The 21437-nt window shown below is 41.8% G+C and overlaps 1 protein-coding gene across 4 annotated transcripts in view; it reads right to left on the reverse strand.

Moving 5' to 3' along the window:
* Nucleotides 1–4766: 4766 nt before the first annotated feature.
* The window catches only part of LOC125454935 (putative pre-mRNA-splicing factor ATP-dependent RNA helicase DHX32), a 106498-nt gene continuing 89827 nt past the window's right edge, over nt 4767–21437 (reverse strand). For 3 of the 4 annotated variants that reach the window (XM_059650423.1, XM_059650427.1, XM_059650421.1), the window contains 4 exons: nt 15170–15295; nt 12234–12424; nt 10669–10859; nt 4767–8928 (listed from right to left, as the gene is read on the reverse strand). In XM_059650423.1, the coding sequence (XP_059506406.1) occupies nt 8739–8928; nt 10669–10859; nt 12234–12424; nt 15170–15295 (698 nt within the window). In that variant the 3' untranslated portion in view covers nt 4767–8738. The remainder of the gene's footprint in view (nt 8929–10668; nt 10860–12233; nt 12425–15169; nt 15296–21437) is intronic. The other variant, XM_059650426.1, reaches the window with a different exon arrangement.

Here is a 21437-nt window from a genome sequence, read left to right on the forward strand (position 1 = left end):
ATTGGAGTTTAGAAGGATGGGGTCTAATTGAAACTTTTAGAATGGCCTGGAGAGAGTGGATGTTGGGAAGATGTTTCCATTGGTAGGAGAGACTATGACCTGAGGGCACAGTCTTGGAGTAAAGGGAAGACCTTTTAGAATGGAGATAAGAACAAACTTCTTCAGCCGGAGCAGTGAATCTATGGAATTCACTGCCACAGAAAGCTGTGTAGGCCAGGTCATTGAGTACATTTAAGATTGACATAGATAGGTCCTTGATTATCAAGGGTTGCAAGGAGAAAGCATGAGAATCGGGTTGACAAACACATCAGCCATGATTGGATGGTGGAGCAGACTCAATGCGCTGAATGGCCTAATTTCTGCTCACATCTCTCTTTACCCATCATCAAACCTTGTTTTCAGCATAAATACCAGTTTTCCTACCTGCTACTAGTTCTGATGGTGTCACCAGACTTGACATGTTAACTGAAATAATAAGATGTAGAGCTGGATGAACACAGCAAGCCAAGCAGCATCAGAGGAGCAGGAAAGCTGATGTTTCAGGCCTAGACCCTTCTTCAGAAATGGGGGAGAGGAAGGGGATTCTGAAATAAATAGGGAGAGAGGGGGAGGCAGATAGTTGGATAGAGGAGAAGATAGGTGGAGAGGAGACAGACAGGTCAAAGAGGCAGGGATGGAGTCAGTAAAGGTGAGTATCGGTGGGGAATTAGGAAGGAGATAGGTCAGTCCAGGGAGGAGGGACAGGTCGAGGGGGCAGGACGAGGTTGGGAGGTAGGAAGTGGGGGTGGAGCTTGAGGTGGGAAGAGGGGATAAGTGGGAGGAAGGACAGGTTAGGGAGGTGGGGACAAGCTGGGCTGGTTTTGAGATGCGGTAGGGGGAGGAGAGATTTTGAAGCTTGTCGAGTCCACATTGATACCATTGGGCTGCAGGGTTCTCAAACAGAATATGTGTTGCTGTTCGTGCAACCTTGGGGTAGCACTGCAGGAAGCCCAGGATAGACATGTTGTCTGAGGAATGGGAGGGGGAGTTGAAATGGTTCACGACTGGGAGCTGCAGTTGTTTATTGCGAACCGAGCGTAGATGTTCTGCAAAGCGGTCCCCAAGCATCCGCTTAGTTCCCCCAATGTAGAGGAAGCCACACCGGGTACAGCGGATGCAGTATACCACATTAGCAGTTGTGCAGGTGAGCATCTGCTTGATGTGGAAAGTCATCTTGGGGCCTGGGATAGGAGTGAGGGAGGTGGTGTAGGGGCAGGTGTAACACTTCCTGCAGTGGCAGGGAAAAGTGGCGGGTGTGGTGGGGATGGAGGGGAGCGTGGAGCGGACAAGGGAGTCACGGAGAGAGTGGTCCCTTTGGAAAGCAGATAAGGGTGGGGAGGGAAATTTTCTTCTACCACACCCGCTGAGTTCTATCATCAGTTTCCGTTTTTGTTCTCTTAACAAATCCAAACCTGTCTCAAATTATAATGCAGAGATAATGGGAACTGCAGACGCTGGAGATTTCCAAGATAATAAAATGTGAGGCTGGATGAACACAGCAGGCCAAGCAGCATCTCAGGAGCACAAAAGCTGACGTTTCGGGCCTAGACCCTTCATCAGAGAGGGGGATGGGGAGGGGGAACTGGAATAAATAGGGAGAGAGGGGGACGCGGACCGAAGATGGAGAGTAAAGAAGATAGGTGGAGAGAGTATAGGTGGGGAGGTAGGGAGGGGACAGGTCAGTCCAGGGAAGACGGACAGGTCAAGGAGGTGGGATGAGGTTAGTAGGTAGCTGGGGGTGCGGCTTGGGGTGGGAGGCAGGGATGGGTGAGGGGAAGAACCGGTTAGGGAGGCAGAGACAGGTTGGACTGGTTTTGGGATGCAGTGGGCAGGGGGGAAGGGCTGGGCTGGTTGTGTGGTGCAGTGGGGGGAGGGGACGAACTGGGCTGGTTTAGGGATGCAGTAGGGGAAGGGGAGATTTTGAAACTGGTGAAGTCCACATTGATACCATTAGGCTGCAGGGTTCCCAGGCGGAATATGAGTTGCTGTTCCTGCAACCTTCGGGTGGCATCATTGTGGCAGTGCATTAGGCCCATGATGGACATGTCATCTAGAGAATGGGAGGGGGAGTGGAAATGGAAATGGTTTGCGACTGGGAGGTGCAGTTGTTTGTTGCGAACTGAGCGGAGGTGTTCTGCAAAGCGGTCCCCAAGCCTCCGCTTGGTTTCCCCAATGTAGAGGAAGCCGCACCGGGTACAGTGGATGCAGTATACCACATTGGCAGATCAGCTACCTACTAACCTCATCCCACCTCCTTGACCTGTCCGTCTTCCCTGGACTGACCTATCCCCTCCCTACCTCCCCACCTATACTCTCTCCACCTATCTTCTTTACTCTCCATCTTCGGTCCGCCTCCCCCTCTCTCCCTATTTATTCCAGTTCCCTCTCCCCATCCCCCTCTCTGATGAAGGGTCTAGGCCCGAAATGTCAGCTTTTGTGCTCCTGAGATGCTGCTTGGCCTGCTGTGTTCATCCAGCCTCACATTTTATTATCTTCAAATTATAATGCATCTCAGAATACTTCCCAATAATTTGCTCACTACCAACTTTAGGCTGACTGGCCTGTACTTTCTCATGCTATCCTTTCCTCCATTTCTAAACTACAGCACAACATTAGTAGAAGTCTCACAACACATTTGCAGGCAAAGAGGATTGGGAAATGATAGTCAAAGCTTAATTGAAACATATAAAATAATCAGAGGGTTAGATAGGGTGGATAGGAAGAGCCTTTTTCCTAGGATGGGAACGGCGAGCACGAGGGGGCATAACTTTAAATTGAGGGGTGAAAGATATAGGACAGATGTCAGAGATAGTTTCTTTACTCAGAGAGTAGTAAGGGAATGGAACGCTTTGCCTGCAACGGAAGTAGATTTGCCAACTTTAGGTACATTTAAGTCGTCATTGGACAAGCATATGGACGTACATGGAATAGTGTAGGTTAGATGGCCTTGAGATCGGTATGACAGGTCGGCACAACATCGAGGGCCGAAGGGCCTGTACTGTGCTGTAATGTTCTATGTTCTAAGCCTCCACTACTTCCTCCCTACTTTCTCTTAGGAGCGTGGATATCTTTCAGGTCAGCCCAATGACATTATCTACTTTAAAGAAAGCTACATTTTGCACTTAATTACAGTATCTGCATTGTCACCATCTCCTTATGAAAACAAATTTGAAATAAAGAGAAATGCCCACATTATATGCTCCAAACAGATTTCCTCTTTGGTGTCAAATCTTTCCATAGTAATTCTCCCAAGATTTGCCTGCTTATAGGAACAATTTGACTTTCCTGATTTTACTTGCCAAAACTTTTACATTCTTTCTCTCCTTTTCTAATTCCTTTTAATATTTCTCTGTCACTCTTTTGAACTTATCATAAACCTCTTCATACTAATGTACTGAGTTCTTGGCACCTAACAAGTCTTCCAGCCCTACCCCTCCCCAAAACTTATCCTAATCTACAACATTAAGCAGGTTTGAGGTTTGCAAATCCTCATTACCTTTGTGGTATAGATGGTGTGGGTTAATCTGTTGTTAATATACTTCTGGGGCAAGCAAGATTTGAACACAGGCTCTCATCAGATCGATTAAAATAACTGTGTTTGTAAAAGCATACCTCTGGAACAGGTGGTCCTTGAACCAGGGCATTTGACCCAGAAGTAGAGACTCAACCAACAAAGCTATCCTTGTAGTTATTTCCTTGTTCTGAGCTTTAAGTAATCCTCAAACGCCTCCAACTACTGATAGGCGTGGTTTCAGTCACAGATCCTTTTGAATTCCAGTGCGAATATCGTACGAGAAATGGTGCAATTGACACGGGATGCTTCAGGATTGGAGCAGCTGCAAATTAACTCGTACGTGTGGACTGGTCAGTGCATGTTGATTGTGATGAGGGTAAATCCCAAAGGAACTCCTGAAGCAATATCTTGAGAACTATGAGAGCTGGGTTTGAACAACCATCATCTTTTGTATTAGGTACAATTCCAACTGCTGGAGGACATTCTCCTCCTCCAACGTTAGAAAGACTCAATGTGCCATATTCTTTCACTTGGGGATACAGCGATGCCAATATTATTACAGAAGTTCACATTTATCAGTGTGTCTACTGAGGCACAATAAGGAGCACAGAAACAATTTATGGAAGTTAGCAAACTACTACTAAACCACTCAGCGACACATTCAAATTTATTATAATGATTTTACAGTATAATGTATTCTGTAAACAAAATACAATAAAGCAAGACTTTGCAGTCATTAAAATTGATATTGGCAATGCATTAAAATATTCATTTTAAATATTATCCAACATTCAGGAAAGTACAATAATTACATAGCAGGTTCTTGCTCACAGTTCCTAAAATTTGTGCTTAAAAGACCAGTATTCAAGAAAAGGGAAGAAAGCCGCATCAGAAATAAATACAGCAGCAACTCCAGTATGTTCTACAAGCCCTCAAATCATTTGTAGCACAGCATCCTGCCTACTACCTGTGCAGTTGGCTCTGGAACAGAAAATAAATTATGAAGGTAAGGATAAAGCCCCCAAATCTGAAACTATGCACAAAGAAACAAACTAATGATTATACTAAGATAAGAAGGTGTAGAGCTGGATGAACACAGCAGGCCAAGCAGCATCAGAGGAGCAGGAAGGCTGACGTTTCGGGTCTGGATCCGTCTTCAGAAAACTAATTCTGAGGAAGGGTCCAGGCCCAAAACATCAGCCTTCCTGCTCCTCTGATGCTGCTTGGCCTGCTGTGTTCATCCAGCTCTACACCTTGTCATTCAGATTGTCCAGCATCTGCAATTCCTACTATCTCTAATGATTATACTATCCTTACAAATAATATACAAAGATTTCACTAGATTAGGAACTGGAGTTCTACACAATCTACAGGTCATTCTGGCTGTTGAACAGCCTTAGTTTTAAACACAAATGGACCTTACTGACTGAAACCCATCCTAATAAATACTAACAAATCTGTTGTTGTTGTATGGAGGATTCTGGCCGCACTCTAATTATTTTGCAATTTCCCTGTAAATCATGACTTTCCTGCAAGGCAAGAACTCCAATAAAAGTTTGACAAACAATATTCATACATATAAAGCCACTTTAGTTTATGAGAAAAGATTCTTAGAAGCATCTGAAGCATAGTATCTGACATTACAGAGCAACAAGGCTCGATATAAATTTGTCTATTCATTTATTGCTGGAGCTGTCAGTGTTATATATAGAATATTCCTGGTAAAGAAAATCATGACATTTACATCAGCAGGCAGAAGAAATTAAAGATTTGACTAAAAATGTGCAAGTTTTCCCCAACCAGAGGATTAAAAAAAGTGCATTCTAACTTAAATGGTGAAGTAAAACTCAGCTTTGAAATGCACCCCTAGGCTTCCCTGACCCATGTCACTTTTTCAACAATAAATTTTCATAATCAGAAAAACTGCCTGAATTGGCACTTTGCAGGATGTGACAACACTTCATTGTCTCGATGTGAAGCTCCCTTCTAGTCCCTGTGTTTACAAATTACCAGTTTAACACTGAGCTTTGGTTTTGTCACAACCACCAGCCCTGATACAAAGCTAAATCTCAATGCAAACTCACAACTTCATTAAATTCGGCAAAAGTACGACGTTCCAGCAAGCTGGATTTGTAGATCCTGGAGGATTACAGTGGGATTTTTCATTGAAGCTCCACCACTGACTCCACCAGTTTTAAAGCAGCCATTCAGCCTGTAAGTTCATTGTAGACTTTTTCTCCTTCAAGGAGATGAAATGATTATGAAAACATTCATAGAACTAAACAAGTTACAACAATACTTATAAATTCAATTTAGAACACACTAATTCTACAAGTTCAGAGCCCATTTTCAAAAGGTACTAAATCGTACTAATTATATATATGTTGTGTAGCATTCTTTTTTAAGTGCATTTGTGCAATTTGGGGCATCACTGTCTGGGCCAGCATTTATTGCTCATTCTTGGTTATGAGCTGTTATTTTGAACTGCTGCAGTCCATGTGCTGTAGGCAGGCCACCAATGTCCTGAGGGAGGGAATTCCAGGATTTCTCAACTTTAAGAAGCTAATATCCATGCTGTATTTGAGGTAAACTAGTTAATCTCACCATTAAAATCCTGAAGCAAAATCATACTTATTTAAGCTTGCCAAGATAGAACAACTGAGCTCATCATTACCACTAAGAGTTGAAATGCTACTTTTAAAAAGTTATTTTTATTTTTCTCGATTCAGTTTTCTCTCAAGGCGTTGCGGCTGCTAGCAATGAATTCTACAGTCAACAGACTTCCAACACTGCAGCAAATCAGCCGTTTGTCTGTTGATCCTGGATAGCCTAAATTGGAGTGCAATGCAAGAAGCTATCAATATCTATATTGGAGGCAATAGCCAACGTCCTGACAGATTGCAAACGCACGCCCAATCTGCTAATAGTAACTTACTGCTTGTTATGGCAGTGCCTAATTGAAACCGAAAGGTAATGAGCGTTTTGGGTTCATTTAAAAATCCTAATTCAGCTGCAATAAGAACTAAATAAACTGAGTTCAAACCTACACAGACAAACACACAAAAGGAGGAAGTAAAAAAACTAAATCACAGTTGCAATTTACATGAATGAATCTAAAAATGTGCAACACATAAAACGTGTTAGCTACAACTGGTTGGATTCCAGAATTCGCAGTTTTGTTTCTAAAATTTCAGTTGAGGATTCAGGTTATGAAAAAAAAACAGAAAAACATCAATGTACCAGTTTAGTTTTGCAATAAACAGCCACTTACCACATCAAACTTCACTCCATACCAAGATGCAGTTAATCAATTTCAAAAAAATGTGAAAGACAAACTCAGCAAGTAGAAAGATGCCAGGAAACAGAAAGATGCCAGGAAACTGCAACCTTTGTTACATTCTCAGAATACACCTCCAGAAAAATGCACAGTTCTGTAGGAGAGCATGACTTGCAATCAATCCAGCAGCATGCTCATGTCCTTCTTGAGTAAAAATGGTTCCTTTATTCTATGTTTTGATTTATTTTTCTGTGTTTTAAGTTGGTGCCAGTGAGTGGTGACACTGTACAACACTTTTAACTGTATTTTGTAACAAAATACATAACAATAAATAAATCAAATCAAACCTGCAATGTTAAGCCCATCTGTTACTAGGAAGTACTTGATATCGGACAGCAAACAATATCTGACCAACATCCACCCAGACCCACCCCATCCCTGCAACGTCCTCTGGCCATTCCACCTAACCTGCAAACCCTGGATACAAGGGCAACTGAACGCAGTCACTCTATCTAACCTGCAAACCCTGGACACTATGGGAAATTTGGCATGGCCAATTCATTTAACTTTGTTACGATGTACAACCTACACTTGTGTTTACTTGCACCACACCTGGCCCCAGCTTGTTCTGCATTTCAGTAAGCTTAGTGTTTGAAAAGTGCAACAATGATGCTGAGAATGCCATTAATTTTTTATAAAAGCAGCATGGGAAAAGTTATATTCCAGTCATGTAATATAATTGTCCTAACTATATAATCAATATACTGCCTAAGCTTTTAAAAAGACAAATAGTGCTTTACACTCTAGACATTACTATATTGCCATTTCACTTCTGTCCAGATTTTACACGCCTCTTGTACAATCTGCCAAGGGTCAGTCTTTCTGATTTGAGTTTTGAAACATCCAGACACATGATAATACTCACACACACACAGGGGAAATAGAGTATTACAGCATTGAACAAAAAACTATTCAGAAAATTAAACCTGATTCTTTTTCACATCATCAACCATCTATGCAAATATTCATTTAATTCCCGTATCCTGAACTATTATAACCTGATACTCTAAGAAGAATTAATGAAGAAATCTGAAGTCTTTTTTTAAAAAAAAACTCCTTTGGGCCTGTGCTACCATTCTCATTTTAAACAATTTTATCTTTTTGCGCTCACAGTGTGACGTTAAATTTGGCAAATGAAATAGTTTCCCATTGTTAGAATCTCACGCTCAAGCAAAATGAATACAGCACTGTGAGAGACAGAGAAATGTAACCTCTACACTACCTGAAATATTTAGCTCCGTAGCTATATCAGTATAGTACCTGCTCCTGTATCCATACAGTATTTCATTAGCTCCACAGCAGCTATCACAAAGTGATCCCAATATATTATTGTAAATTGCAGTAGTCTCACACTAATATGCGTTCGATGTAGTTCCTTTACTACGTGATGGAGTTCTGGAAGGTGAAAGGACTGTATACCAGCTCACTGCATCACCCATCAGTTTCTATTTTGATGGAGAATGGACAAAGAGAAGTCAGTGGAGTCCCTGCTATTGAGAGTACCTCAATGACTTTATACAGCAGAGGAGACAGGCATTCAGCCTATTGCCTTTGCTCCTTGCGAAAATGATTTAAGTAGTTTCATTGCTGTGCTCATTCCCCACATTTTTTCCTTTTCAAGCAGAGGTTAAATTTATTTTGCAAGTTACTGTTGAATCTGCTTCTACCATCAGCCAGCGCATTCCAGATTATAATTCACAGAAAAAAAAATTCTCCCCATTTTCTCCTCTGTCTAGTTTCGAGAAGAAAGTGATTTTGTTGAAACGATGGATAAGGTTCCCATGTCATTGGCGAATAAATTCAATGACCAATCACTTGCCCCCAGGTGCCACTGTCTTCCTTTTCCATTCACTGAAGCAAGCAGAGCTCCTCATTTTCAATCTCTTCTGTTTCTTCGTCTTCCTTCAAGGTGTTGCCTGCCTCTTCGTTTGACTCTGTTTCTGTGCTGGTCACCTTCTCGCGGAGCTTCGTAAGGAGGTCACGGCTCTCACTGGTTGGTAGGTTGCTAAGGTAGTATTGTGGTACTAACTCAATCAGCCTAGAGGAAAGAAAAAAAAAGCAAAATCTAATAGTCTCATATTAGAATTTACAGCTTCAATCTGAATTACTCTCTGATAACTCATGCTTCAGCCTGTATCATCTTTCCTGATTAAAAACAGTTTGCAATTCACTGGTTCTAAATTATTTGCTTCTATAAGTGAAAAATACATTAATGCTCCACCTGAGCCTTTTATCTCCCTTCTTCATCTATACAGGTCTTGGTCCTGCTATCATCCTGATAAATATTTTCTGTTTGCACTTCCTTCACTGTCACATATCCTTCATATAATCAAGATCGCAACTATTGACGTGACACTAAATGTGAGTTAACCAAGATTAGTGACATGTTTAATATTATGGCTTTTCAATTCTGATCCTTTGGAAATTGATTCCCTTTTTTTGTTTGTTTTCAAAAGAATGGCATCAGCCTGCACTGTTACAATAAGTTTTGTGTATCTCTGATCCTTCTATCCAATTAAGCTACGTGTCAAAGGAGGATGTTCTTTCTATCAAAATGTTCCCACTCACATCATCTTTGTCAAGGAGCTGGCCATTTGGTTGTAAAATATAAATGTCATTTCTCCAACACAGCAACATGAAGATTTAAAAAAATTCAATCTGACAGTTTAAGAAACTATCATTACACCATTACTATGTATTTCATTAATATATCTAGCTCCAAAGAAAATTGCTCCAATATCACAGGCCCTCATCTCCTGCTTCAGATTTATACCTGGATATAATTTTTTTTGTCAGCTCAACACACAGAAGGATTAAGTGACCATAAATCCAAACTAAAACAAAGTAGCAAAGTTATAGTCTGTATCTGGAAACTACTGTTCACCAAATATTACTTTGGAAGGAAGTGGGTTCAGCAACCGGCAATTTATATTTCAAGATGATATGACAAAACGCACTCAGGCATCAAACTGCAGGGTATAAAGCAGCTTCAAGATTACAGCTAAAGCAAATAGCCATTAAGACAGATTCAGAAAAGGGAAGATCCCACCTGACCAATGCCCTAATTTTTTTTTTAGGAAGTGACACCCCAAGCGAACTCTGGAAAACCCTATGATGTAGCCTAACTGCACTAGCAAAAACTGTGTTGCAGTGTCATACGAGAAAGAACTTAGGAGTGAGGCTCAAGGTAAACTCTCTGGAGTTGGCTGAAGTGGGATAGTTGGTACCAAGGTTGGACTGTGATGCTAGATGTAGGTCCCACAGATCAATTAATAGATTCTTCCCATTTCTAGTAATATTAAAAACTTGAAATCAAAACTAAATATAACACTAAATCATTCGTCAAAACAGCACAGTAGATGGGAATGCCATGATCACTTGATGAGCATTTTGCTTAGAACTGCTGAGAAGTGATGGTTATCATGAAAACTCTACAAGTCAGCTTAAATGAAAAAATAAGTAATCATTTGAAGTGAGTCACTAGCAGGAAAATGAATTTAAATCTGGAAGAACATCAGCCATCTTCACAACTTTGGAGTGTCAACCGAGTCTTTTAACGATGACAAATCGCTGCAATATACTCCCAGCTTGTGTAGTGTTATCTTTGGACTGCCTTCCCTTCTTCCTCATAAGAAAAAAGAAGACAGATACTGATAAAAATAATTATTCCAGATACATGAACTCAACGAAAGCATGACATGCTTGCAGTAACTGTCGCTCCTCAGTTCCCACAGACTCTCAAACGCTGAACAGTATGATGATTTAATAGTAGTCTCACATTTCAGGATGAATCTCTGAGACAACGCTGATGCAGTTGTCTTGGAAAATGGTAAAATCCTGATACAGGACCCAAGGAGGTGGCCGGGGCCGAGGCTTCCTGGTGAGGTAACACGATAAAGGATGCAGGTGAGCCACGTGCTTATGATTGAGCATCAGGTAATTCCCAGAGCCATCCACATCTCTTGCTACCTAAAAGTGGGGTGTGGTTTTTCAGATGGAAAGGGGGTAATTGGGGGGTGGGGGGGGGGGGGGAAGAGGGGGAAAGAACAAAATCACCATAAGTAGTCAGTTAAATCAGTTAATCAGAGAGGGGAGTGAGGCACACGGGACGTTTGTCCAGAAGATGAAATTACCTTCCTTTCTATCTTTTTACCATCTTTTCCTAGGATGGTGACGCCGAGGGTGAGGGGGCATAGCTTTAAATTGAGGGGTGAAAGATATAGGACAGATGTCAGAGGTAGTTTCCTTACTCGGAGAGTAGTAAGGGAATGGAACGCTTTGCCTGCAACGGTAGTAGATTTGCCAACTTTAGGTACATTTAAGTCATCATTGGACAAGCATATGGACCTTGAGATCGGTATGACAGGTCGGCACATCGAGGGCCGAAGGGCCTGTACTGTGCTGTAATGTTCTATGTTCTATGGTATAAAATAAAACCTTCTCAATCTTACCGTTCTTCTAATGCTCAGTGCATTGTAGCAATGGAGGTGGATTAAGGGCCTTAAAATGGGCAATAATTGGTCACTTCAGGCCCGCAATAGGGCTAAAAAGAAGGTGGGGTACCTTACTCACCATTCTGAATTATGGTTACCGGGTGGGGGAGTGGGTAAGGCAGCAATGAGATAGTCCCCAGCATTGCTACGGTGCCACCCACATCCCCCAAACGAGACCATGTTCAGTGGAGGTCCGTACATTATTGGCTTCGATTAGTTGAATTCAGATTGGGAAAGCAGCTCTTTAGGTTATAATTCTCAGGAACAGGCTGTCAGAAATATATTTTGCTTGCTGATACTGGCCAGTTTTCTGAATGATTTCACTCTATTTTTTGATTTTCAAATTGTACCAAAGGTCAATCAATTCAAATTATAACAGCACCAGTAGAATACTGAACTAAAGGATGGAGAGAATATTCCAATATTGAAAATAAAGTTGAAAATACCCTTCATGGTCCATAATTGATTTTTGCAGCCTTTTCATTAGTTTGCACTGAAGAAGTCAGCAGCTGCAGTCTAAATGGTCTTAATCAGAATGTAGCATTTGTCACAGATAGATGTGCCCTCCAACTATGCAGTGGGTCTTAGGCTAACAATTTCCATTGCTGTGGGCAACCAAGGGCTAAAGTTTACAGAAAACATTGGGGCTTTGGTGTAGCACATACCTTGTGGAGGAACATCACTACAGCATAATCATCAAACATTTTACTGGTAATGATGCACCAGTTCACTGGCAGAGCTTTTTTTGCAAGAGAAGGTTGACAGGAACTAGCATGCGACATAGCTGAAGCCCATGAAAGATCTTTAACAATTGGAGGAGGAGTTGTCATGGCACAACATGATCACGCACCTTAAGGAAGTAGCCAGAGATCAGAGCTCTCTTTATGTTAAGCACATTTCCCTCCAGTCCGAAGTTCGATGGCGATATAGGTAGTTCAATCCTTTGCATCAGTTCAAGCAATTCATAGCGGACAACGTCAGCCAGCTTCAGAGCAGAGTAACTCAGATAATTCTTCAGACACCATGTTTCATCTTCATTATCTACAGGCAGATTTTATAGGGATAATGCAATATTCACTGCTCTCTTGTCCAAGAAGTTTAAAAAAAAGGGACATGTGCAGCATACTAATTAGCATTTGAGAAAGAAACAGTAATTAATACTTCAGGCGTACAGTTCTCCATTGCACCTGAAAGGTTAACACATTGGGCGGCATGGTGGCTCAGTGGTTAGCATTGCAGCCTCACAGTGCCAGGGATCCGGGTTTGATTCCCACCTCGGGTGAATGTCTGTGTGGAGTTTGCACATTCTCCCCGTGTCTGCGTGGGTTTCCTCCAGGTGCTCCGGTTTCCTCCCACAGTCCAAAGATGTGCAGGCTAGGTGGATTGGCCATGCTAAATTGCCCATAGTGTTCAGGGGTATGTGGGTTATAGGGGGATGGGTCTGGGTGGGATGCTTCAAAGGGCGGTGTGGACCTGTTGGGCCGAAGGGCCTGTTTCCAGACTGTAAGTAATCTAATCTAATCTTTCTCAAACACTCGTAGACAAACAGGAGGCTGGAACAACACAGAAAGCCAGGCAGCATCTGGACGAAAGCAGCAGTCAACATTTTGGGTATAACCCTTCTTCAGGTCTGGACTTCCAGATGCTGTTCTGAGGAAAGGTCACTGGACCCAAAATGTTGTTAACTCTGATTTTTTCTTCACATAGGCTGCCAGACCTACTGAGCTTTTCCACCGACTTCTGTTTTTTTGTGTTTTTGTTGAAGAAGAAATGATCGAATTTACAATTAACAATTAAGGCAACAAATATTCATTTGCTTATTTGCACATCAAAAATAGACATCAGTTAATCTGGCTAAGGGAGGTAAAGTACTAGAAAAGGAAGCATGAAGCAATTTTAATTAAGCTATATATTGTTCACTTTTACGACTATTTTCTAGGCAGACTAATAGCAGAGAGGTTGGTTACATTGATGTGTAAATTTGCATAATGACAATTCTGAAAAATAGTACACTTACTATTTTGGCATTCAAGGATCAGCAAAAACCAACTACAGATTAGAAACAGAACAATGCTCTCTCTTTACTATCCCATAAGTATGTCTATATCAAATCTTAAAAGAGCAGCTAATTAGTGTCTGAATATAGCATTTTAACTTTTTCAATTTGACAGGGAGACTTTAACTTAATTCTGAATTGAGGCCGCCAACTGCTGCAAGAATTGAATCATAGAATCCCGAGTGTGGAAGCAGTCAATTGAGTACACACACACCTTTCAAAGAGCATCCCATCCAGACACACCCTCCACACCATCGGCATAACCCTGCACTGGCCATGGCTAATCCACTTAGCCTGCATATCCCTCGTCACAATGGGCAATTTAACTTGGCAAATCCGGCCAACCTGAACATCTTTGGACTGTAGGAAGAAACTGCAGCACCTGGAAGAAATCCACATAGACACAGGGCGAATAGCAAACTCAACACAGACAGTCACCTGAGGCTGGAATCAAACCTGCGTCCCTGGTGCTGAGAGACAGTAGAGCTAATTAGTGGGCGATAGTGTCACCCATAATTGGATAAATTTCATTTCAGACAGAAGATTTCATGGCACTGTGTTAAATCTGGATAACATATAACACTGCTAAAAAGAAAACCAAATAGAACATTTCAACTTTTACAATACTTTAATTACATTTCAAAGGAAAACACCTACACATTTGGGAATATTTGCTGGACTTTACATGGTAATTAAAATGTTCCCCATGTGTCAACACCCTTCTGATAAGAATCGGCATTCTGTCCTTCTGACTGGGTTGCCACAAGATTCAAAATAGATTCAAAAAGACTAAAGACTGAAATGGGAGGATCTGTGTGTTTCATAGATTTGTTTGACAAATAGACAACCAAAAATGGAAATCTTGAGTGGAGCTGAGGCCAGATACCTTTGGAGATGTGCCATCGGTGCAAGTAGACACTGGTCTGCCTAAACAACTGAACTCTTGTGGGCAGGAACACATGGAACTCAAAAAAAAATTGATTTTCCTCTCAACTTGCTCTCAGGCCATTTAATTGGTCCAAACTACAACACTCCTATGACAGATTAAAACTTCACAATGAGAATTTCTAAAATTGGTGCAACATGCAAAGTGGCATTTGCATTCACAAACACATTTGGGCATAGACAAAAGAGCCAAAAAGACATCATTGATCCAAAATATGACAAAATTAAAATGAGAAAGTAGAAGTTGTAGATGCAAGCTCAAACCAGTGAAATTTTAGAAATATCTTCAGGAAAGTGTTCACACAAGGAATGATCAACATGTAGAATAAACTTTGAGATGGAGCAGTGGAGGCAAAGCCCTGCAATCAATTAACAAACACCAGATTACTCCAGTAGCGCACATTCTCCCCAAATCTGCGCGGGTTTCCTCCGGGTGCTCCAGTTTCCTCCCACAGTCCAAAGATGAGCAGGCTAGGTGGACTGGCCATGTTAAATTGCTCGTAGTGTCCAGTGTTATGTAAGTTAGGTGGGTTAGCCACGGGAAACGCAGGGTTACAAAGAAATGGTAGTGGGATGGGTTGGAATGGGATGATCTTCAAAGGGGCGGTGTGGACTTGTTGGGTTGATTGGCCTGCTTCCACACTGTGGGGATTTGATGATTCTATGAGGGAGCAATGCGAGCTGCTGGCATAGTAGAATGATCTTTCTGGCAGGGTTTGGAATAGGTGAAAATGAGAAAAATAATAAGGACTTAATTGAAATAATATTGTTGTTTCAATGCTTACGCTGTTTGAATGCGTTGTAGACATTGATGAGAGTAAAATGATCTCCCTCAGGATGTAGAAGAATTCTCCTGCGAACGGCTGCAGCTTCCTCTAGATGCCTGGGTGGTGCAATAAAACATGGGGATGCTGAAGGAAAGGCAAATGCTCAAGTCAGAAATGTCTTTGATGCTCTGTTGTACAACAACCAGAAATAGTGAGCAACACTATAAAAATTTCTGGTGCATTTACTATTACAAACCATCGGTAATCGTATTGGTTTGGAACCAGATTATTTTGTTTTTGAACTTTAGTATGCTTGATTATGGGTTAGGAAGTTTAACCAATGGCAGAAGTGCAATCTTTTTTAAACCATTTCAATACATAGTAAAAATTAGGAGACAATGAGAACTGCCGATGCCGGAAGCTAGAGTCAATAAACGTGGAGCTGGAAAAGCATAGCAGGTCAGAAAGCATCCGAGGAGCAGGAAAGTCAACATTTCAGGCTGAAAAGTCCTGACAAAGAATTTCAGCCCAAAACATTGACTTACCAGCTCCTCTGCTACTGTCTGGCTCACTGTGCTTTTCCAGCTCCATACCTATTGACTATAGTAAAAATTACAATAGTGCAAGCTGTAATAACTGGCCAGTGGCAAATTCTTTGACAAAAAGAGAAAGTACTGGAAAAACTCAGTAGGTCTGACAGCATCCATCAAGAGTGAAACAAAGTTCATGTTATGAGTCTAATGCGCTATTTTGGATCTCTAGCATCTGGTGTATTTTCCTTTTATTTTAGTCATTTACATAAAATTAGGCAGCCAGCAATCTGTGGGGGTTATGCCAACTGCGAGACAGGAAAGGTTGTTAAAAAAATTGCAGAGTTGCAGCTAGTTCCTGTTCTGTGGGAAACCTCCCCCTCTTTAAAATACTCAGTCCAGTGCTAGTCTGCACAAAAGAGGGGCACTAAGTTTTTTTCCGCTTGGTACTCTAATTCCGACAGTACCCAAATCAATCTTGTCAACTCTGCCACCTAGAAGGTCAAGTATGGCAGGTCTATGCCAGTGTCACCACCTCCAAGTCACATGATCTTGAGATGTTGCCCTTTGTCGTCATCAAGAGAGAATCAAAGTCCCTTCTCAAGAAGCACCCCAACATTAGGTACATCACCGGATATTCACTGATGTTTTCACAATTCGAGACTCCTCAGAAAATGAAACAGTCCATGTTCACATGCAACAAGATCTGGACAATATCCAGGTTTGCACTGACAAGTGGCAAGTGATGTTCGTGTCACACAAATGCCAGGTGATGCCCATCACCAAGAGATAATCTAACCAACCTCCCTTGACATTCAGTGGTGTTACCACCACTGAAACTCCCAATATCAATATCCTGGAGGCCACCATTGACCAGAAACTCAGCTGTACTCACCACATTAACACAGTGGCTACAAGAACAGCCAGAAGCTAGGAATACTGTGGCGAGTAACTCACCTCCTGACTCCTCGAAGCCTGTCCATCATCTACAAGGCACAAGTCAGGAGTGTGCTGGAATAGTCCCGATTTCCTGGATCAGTGAAGTCCCAACAACACTCAAGAAGCTTGACACCATCTAGGGCAAAGCAACCCCCTTGATTGGCACTACATCCTCACATATCCATTGCCTCCACCACCAATGGTCAGTGGTAGTAGTGTGTGCTATCAACAAGATGCACTGCAGAAATTCGAAGATCCTCAGACAGCACCTTCCAAACCCACGAACACTTCCATCTACAAGGGTAAGGGCATCAGATGTATGGGAACACCACCATTTCCAAGTTCCCCTCCAAGTCATTCGCCATCCTGACTTGGAAATATAACGCCATTCCTTCACTGTTGCAGGGTCAAAATCCCGGAATTCCATCCCTAATAGCACTGCGGGTCATCCCACGCAAGGAGGACTGCAGCAGTTCAAGAAAGCAGCTCACCACCGCCTTCTCAAGGGCAACTAGGGACAGGCAAGAAATGCTGGGCAACCACATAACATCTTTTTTCAAATTACTTTTCCTGTACATTTCTGCTCTTAGAATATCCTTCCAACCAGTCTCTCCTTTCCCCATGTTTGAAATTCTCACCAATTGTATGCCATCTAGCAATGCAAAAATACAATGTGATGCATAATCAAAAAGGTCATACGTCAGTATTACATGACACTTTGAACTATCAACATCTGTCTTGAGCTCTTAATTCATATCAGGTCCCGGATGCTTAAGATGTTCACAAACCGAAATGGGTTATCACGTTTAAAATTAACAGGATAGCACTGTCAGAACCTTCTCCTCACGACTCGGATCAGGTGGAGTCTCAGGAGTATAGTCGTTCAAATATTGCCATTATAATCATACAGCGACTCAATTTCTGTTAATTGTAATATTCTAAAACGCAATATTATTGCACGCTAGAAAAAATAATTAGAAGCCCATCTTAAACAAAATTGTTTTTTCATGTCTGATTTTACTTCCTCTTCACTATCCCATCCATGAGAATGGGCCAGGAACTGCTATTCATTCATTTTGCATGTCTTTATCTGTCCTCAAATTTACTAGAATGGTGCTTTAAAAGCCAAATCCAACAAGATTGCCATTTATAGAACACTCTGCACATCTTATCAAAACGATAACCTCACACCTATCCATATTACACTCTATTTGCTCTGCTCTTGCCTACTCACTTGACCTGTCTAAAATAGTGTTGGGCAGTTTTTTCAGGGCCAAATACAACATCAAAGTTGTTTTATCAGTCTGCAAGTAATCTGAAGCTGAACCAGACAAAGTTGACAACACTGTAGCAGGCTCCACTGTGGAGTGCTACAATCAGAAGAAAAGAGAATTAGTCTGGAACATAACCTTCCCATGCCACAGTGATGATGTATAGGCCTACAGAGGCTATCACCTTCATATGTGACCTCTAAGTTGCAGCAGGTCAGGAGCAGAGATTCTAAACACAAAGTCTTACCGCTCTTTGATTGTTTGCTCTATTTTCAGCAAACAACGTATATGCAAGAGATGTTTCCTGCCAACACCAACAAGTTAAATAAAACTAGCCAAGAAAGTCCAACTGAGCTGTGCTTTGACTGTAAAATGATTGCTCTCGATAAAGCAAACCCTGCCCCAAAAACCTGTAGCTCACATAGCTGAAAGGTGCGGTCCCTCACATCACTTTCCAGCATTTGCTGCATGATGGTTCTCAGACACAGGATGCAGAATAGTATAGCACAGGAACAGGCCCCAGCCCACCACATCTGCACCGGCCAGGATGCCAGACTAAACTAATCCCACCTGCCTGCATATGGTCCGTATCCCTCTATCCCCTGCCTGTTTGTGTGTCTAAATAACTCTTAAACTTTGCTATTCAATCTGCTTCTACCACCTCCCCTGGCAGCACATACCAGGCACCTACCACCTTCTGTGTAAAAATTTTCTTAGATCATCTACTTCAAGTGTACCCCCTCTCAACTTAAACCTATGTGCCCTAGTATTTCACACTTCCACCCTGGGGAAGAGACTGTGACTATCCACCCTATCCCAGTCTCTCAAATTGAGAGACTATCAGGTTGTCCCTCAGCCTCCGACACTCGAGTGAAAACAATCCAACTTTGTCCAACCTCACTTTATTGCTAAAACACTCCAATCCAGGCAAAATGCCAGTAAATCTCTTTTCAACTCCTCAAATTCTCAACTTCCTTCCTATAGTGTGGAAACCAGAACTACACACAATACTTCAAATGTGGCCTAACTAAAGTTGTATACAGCTGCAACGTGACTTGCCAACTTTTATACTCAATGCCCCAAACGATGAAGACAAGCATGCCGTGTGTTTTCTTTACCACTTTATTCACCTGTGTTGCCATTTTCAGGGAGATATGTAATTGGACCCCAAGATCCCATTGGATATCAATGCTCCCAAGAGTTCTACCATTAACTGTATACTTTCCTATGCATTTGACCTCCCAAAACATGTCACCACATGACTAATATCAGGGATGGATGGGGCTGGGTTGCCACAGAGGGAAATTTGAGCCACAAGTCAATTCCAGAAATGAAAGTTAAGGGATCAAATATTTCTTTTGATACTTGTGATCTCTAGATTTTAACACCAGTGCACTACTGAGCAACCACTAAGTAGGCGGCTGAGGTAAATGGCTTGGAAATTTTGTTCCCTTTCTGGTACAGGCCCTTTTCACCCATGTGGAAAAGTCCTGGTAGGGGCCAACCCAACGTGTTACAGTGAAAAAGGAGGGACATGGCTGGGCCAAAATAGCTATAATCCAACAACTACTGTACCCAACTACCATGAGGAATGTGGAAAAATTCACGTGGAGGTCGAGATAAGCAGTGTGTGAAACTGCTCCCACTACCCAAAGGGCAAAGAACGAGGGGGCACCGGAGCAGACTCATGAGTTGAACGCCCTAATTCTGTTCGCTCATCTATGATCTTACGGATTTAAGGTGAATGGAAAAAATACTAGAAACAATATGATTGGAAACTTTTATTTTAACCTAGTAGCAGTTCAGATCTGAAAAACACTGCTTGAGGATATGGAGAAACATATTCTATCATGGACTTCAAAACAGAATTGAAGAATTACCTGCAAAAGAAATTTGCAGGGCTACGGCAAAAGGCAGAAGAATGGAAGTGGCTGACTTGCTCTGGCAATGAGTTGGTGCAGTCACTACAGGGGGAAAGGCTTGCGGGTGGTCTATTACTCTGGCCCAACTGAAAAGCATGACAAGGCTTGCTACACAAATTTTGCCCCATGACTGCCCATCCTTCTTATCCCAGTTCTGAAACACTGGTCCATGTCTCATAACCATTGTAGAGGAGTGTTGTAACAATAACATACAGAACTTGCGCGTGTCCTGGGTTCTAAGCTTTCGGGGCAGGGTTCCCTCACTCTGGTGAAGAATTCTCACAAAGTCTCACTTCTGGCCAAACCAAGTAACCAGTTGGAATTTCAGAGGTAACTGTGTTTTAAATGTACAAAATTCTGTGGTATTGGCAGCAGAGATTTTTTGTCTCTAATTTATTTCCTGAACCCCCCATCCCACCAAAAAAAAGCAGAAGCACTGATGAGGAAAGATTTTAATAAATTCAACACTGACGATCTCCCCTCCTGCAGCTAGAGGTCATATGAGAGAACACTCAGTCACAGATATTTCCTCATGCCATAAAAGGTATTAAGACACATTGCCACAAAAATAAATTACCTTTCCTCATTATCGTGCCCACCTTAAAACAAACATAGGAAAATCTAAAAATATTTCACTTTGCACCAAAAATGATTAAAACCATGCATTACATGCCCACTCATCAAATAAGGATATGCACATTAACCACAATAACTGTTCCCTAAATACAGCTAATCATTATGGTCAGTCATCTCCCATAAAAACTTTGCTGTAAAACAATAAGCTTTAAAACGATCTTGCATGTTTTTGCTTTTTAAAGGTACATTGCATCCATGAACAGCAGCCAAACTTTTCAAGACTTCAAAACTTGCAAATCTTTTCACTTTTACAGCTTTTCCTTCCTCCTACAAGTTAATGACCCTTAAATATTATTTTACCAAACACTTAAATCATGATAACTTGCTTCATCTCAAACTTATTTTTACTTTTTGCTTGCCCTGGAGGAGTCTTAACCCTACACTTATAAGTTTTCGAAAAACAACAGGCCAGATGGACTTGATTTGGTGAAAAATCCGATTTATAACAAACTTAAAGCCCCTTTTCTCAAATGGGATGAAAAGTTGGAAATAATTTATGATGGGTGTGGTGTTGGAGATTTGTAGATAGCAAGAACTACAGCTGTCTGATCTGTCGAGTTCCTCTAGCTCCACAACGTGTTGGAGACTTGTTTGTTTTTTCAGTTGCCTTTGGGAAAAAATGGGGCATGGATAACAGGAGGCAAAAGCTGTGAATCGTATGAACATTGACTCTAGGCAAGTCACAGAACATGCATACATAAAGAGAAAGTAAAGACCATTTGTAAGGAAAAGGAAGCATGTACAAATGTTATGACTGTATCCTATCCACAAATCAGGAAATTACTGTGCAAGCACACCACAATGCTGCAGCTTGTGCAGCGCAATCCCTGACAGGAGCTTGCAGATCCATGCCTCATGGATCACTCCTCCTTTGATGCCAAGCAGCATGGTGGCTGCAGAGCGCCAGCTGGCATCGCAGCCAAGGAGGGCTGTTCCACAGACACCAGCTGGTAGAAGAAACTCTGTTCAGTCAGCCTCCATGCCCACC

Source organism: Stegostoma tigrinum, chromosome 1 (genome assembly GCF_030684315.1).
Source record: "Stegostoma tigrinum isolate sSteTig4 chromosome 1, sSteTig4.hap1, whole genome shotgun sequence".
Taxonomy (NCBI): Eukaryota; Metazoa; Chordata; class Chondrichthyes; order Orectolobiformes; family Stegostomatidae; genus Stegostoma; species Stegostoma tigrinum.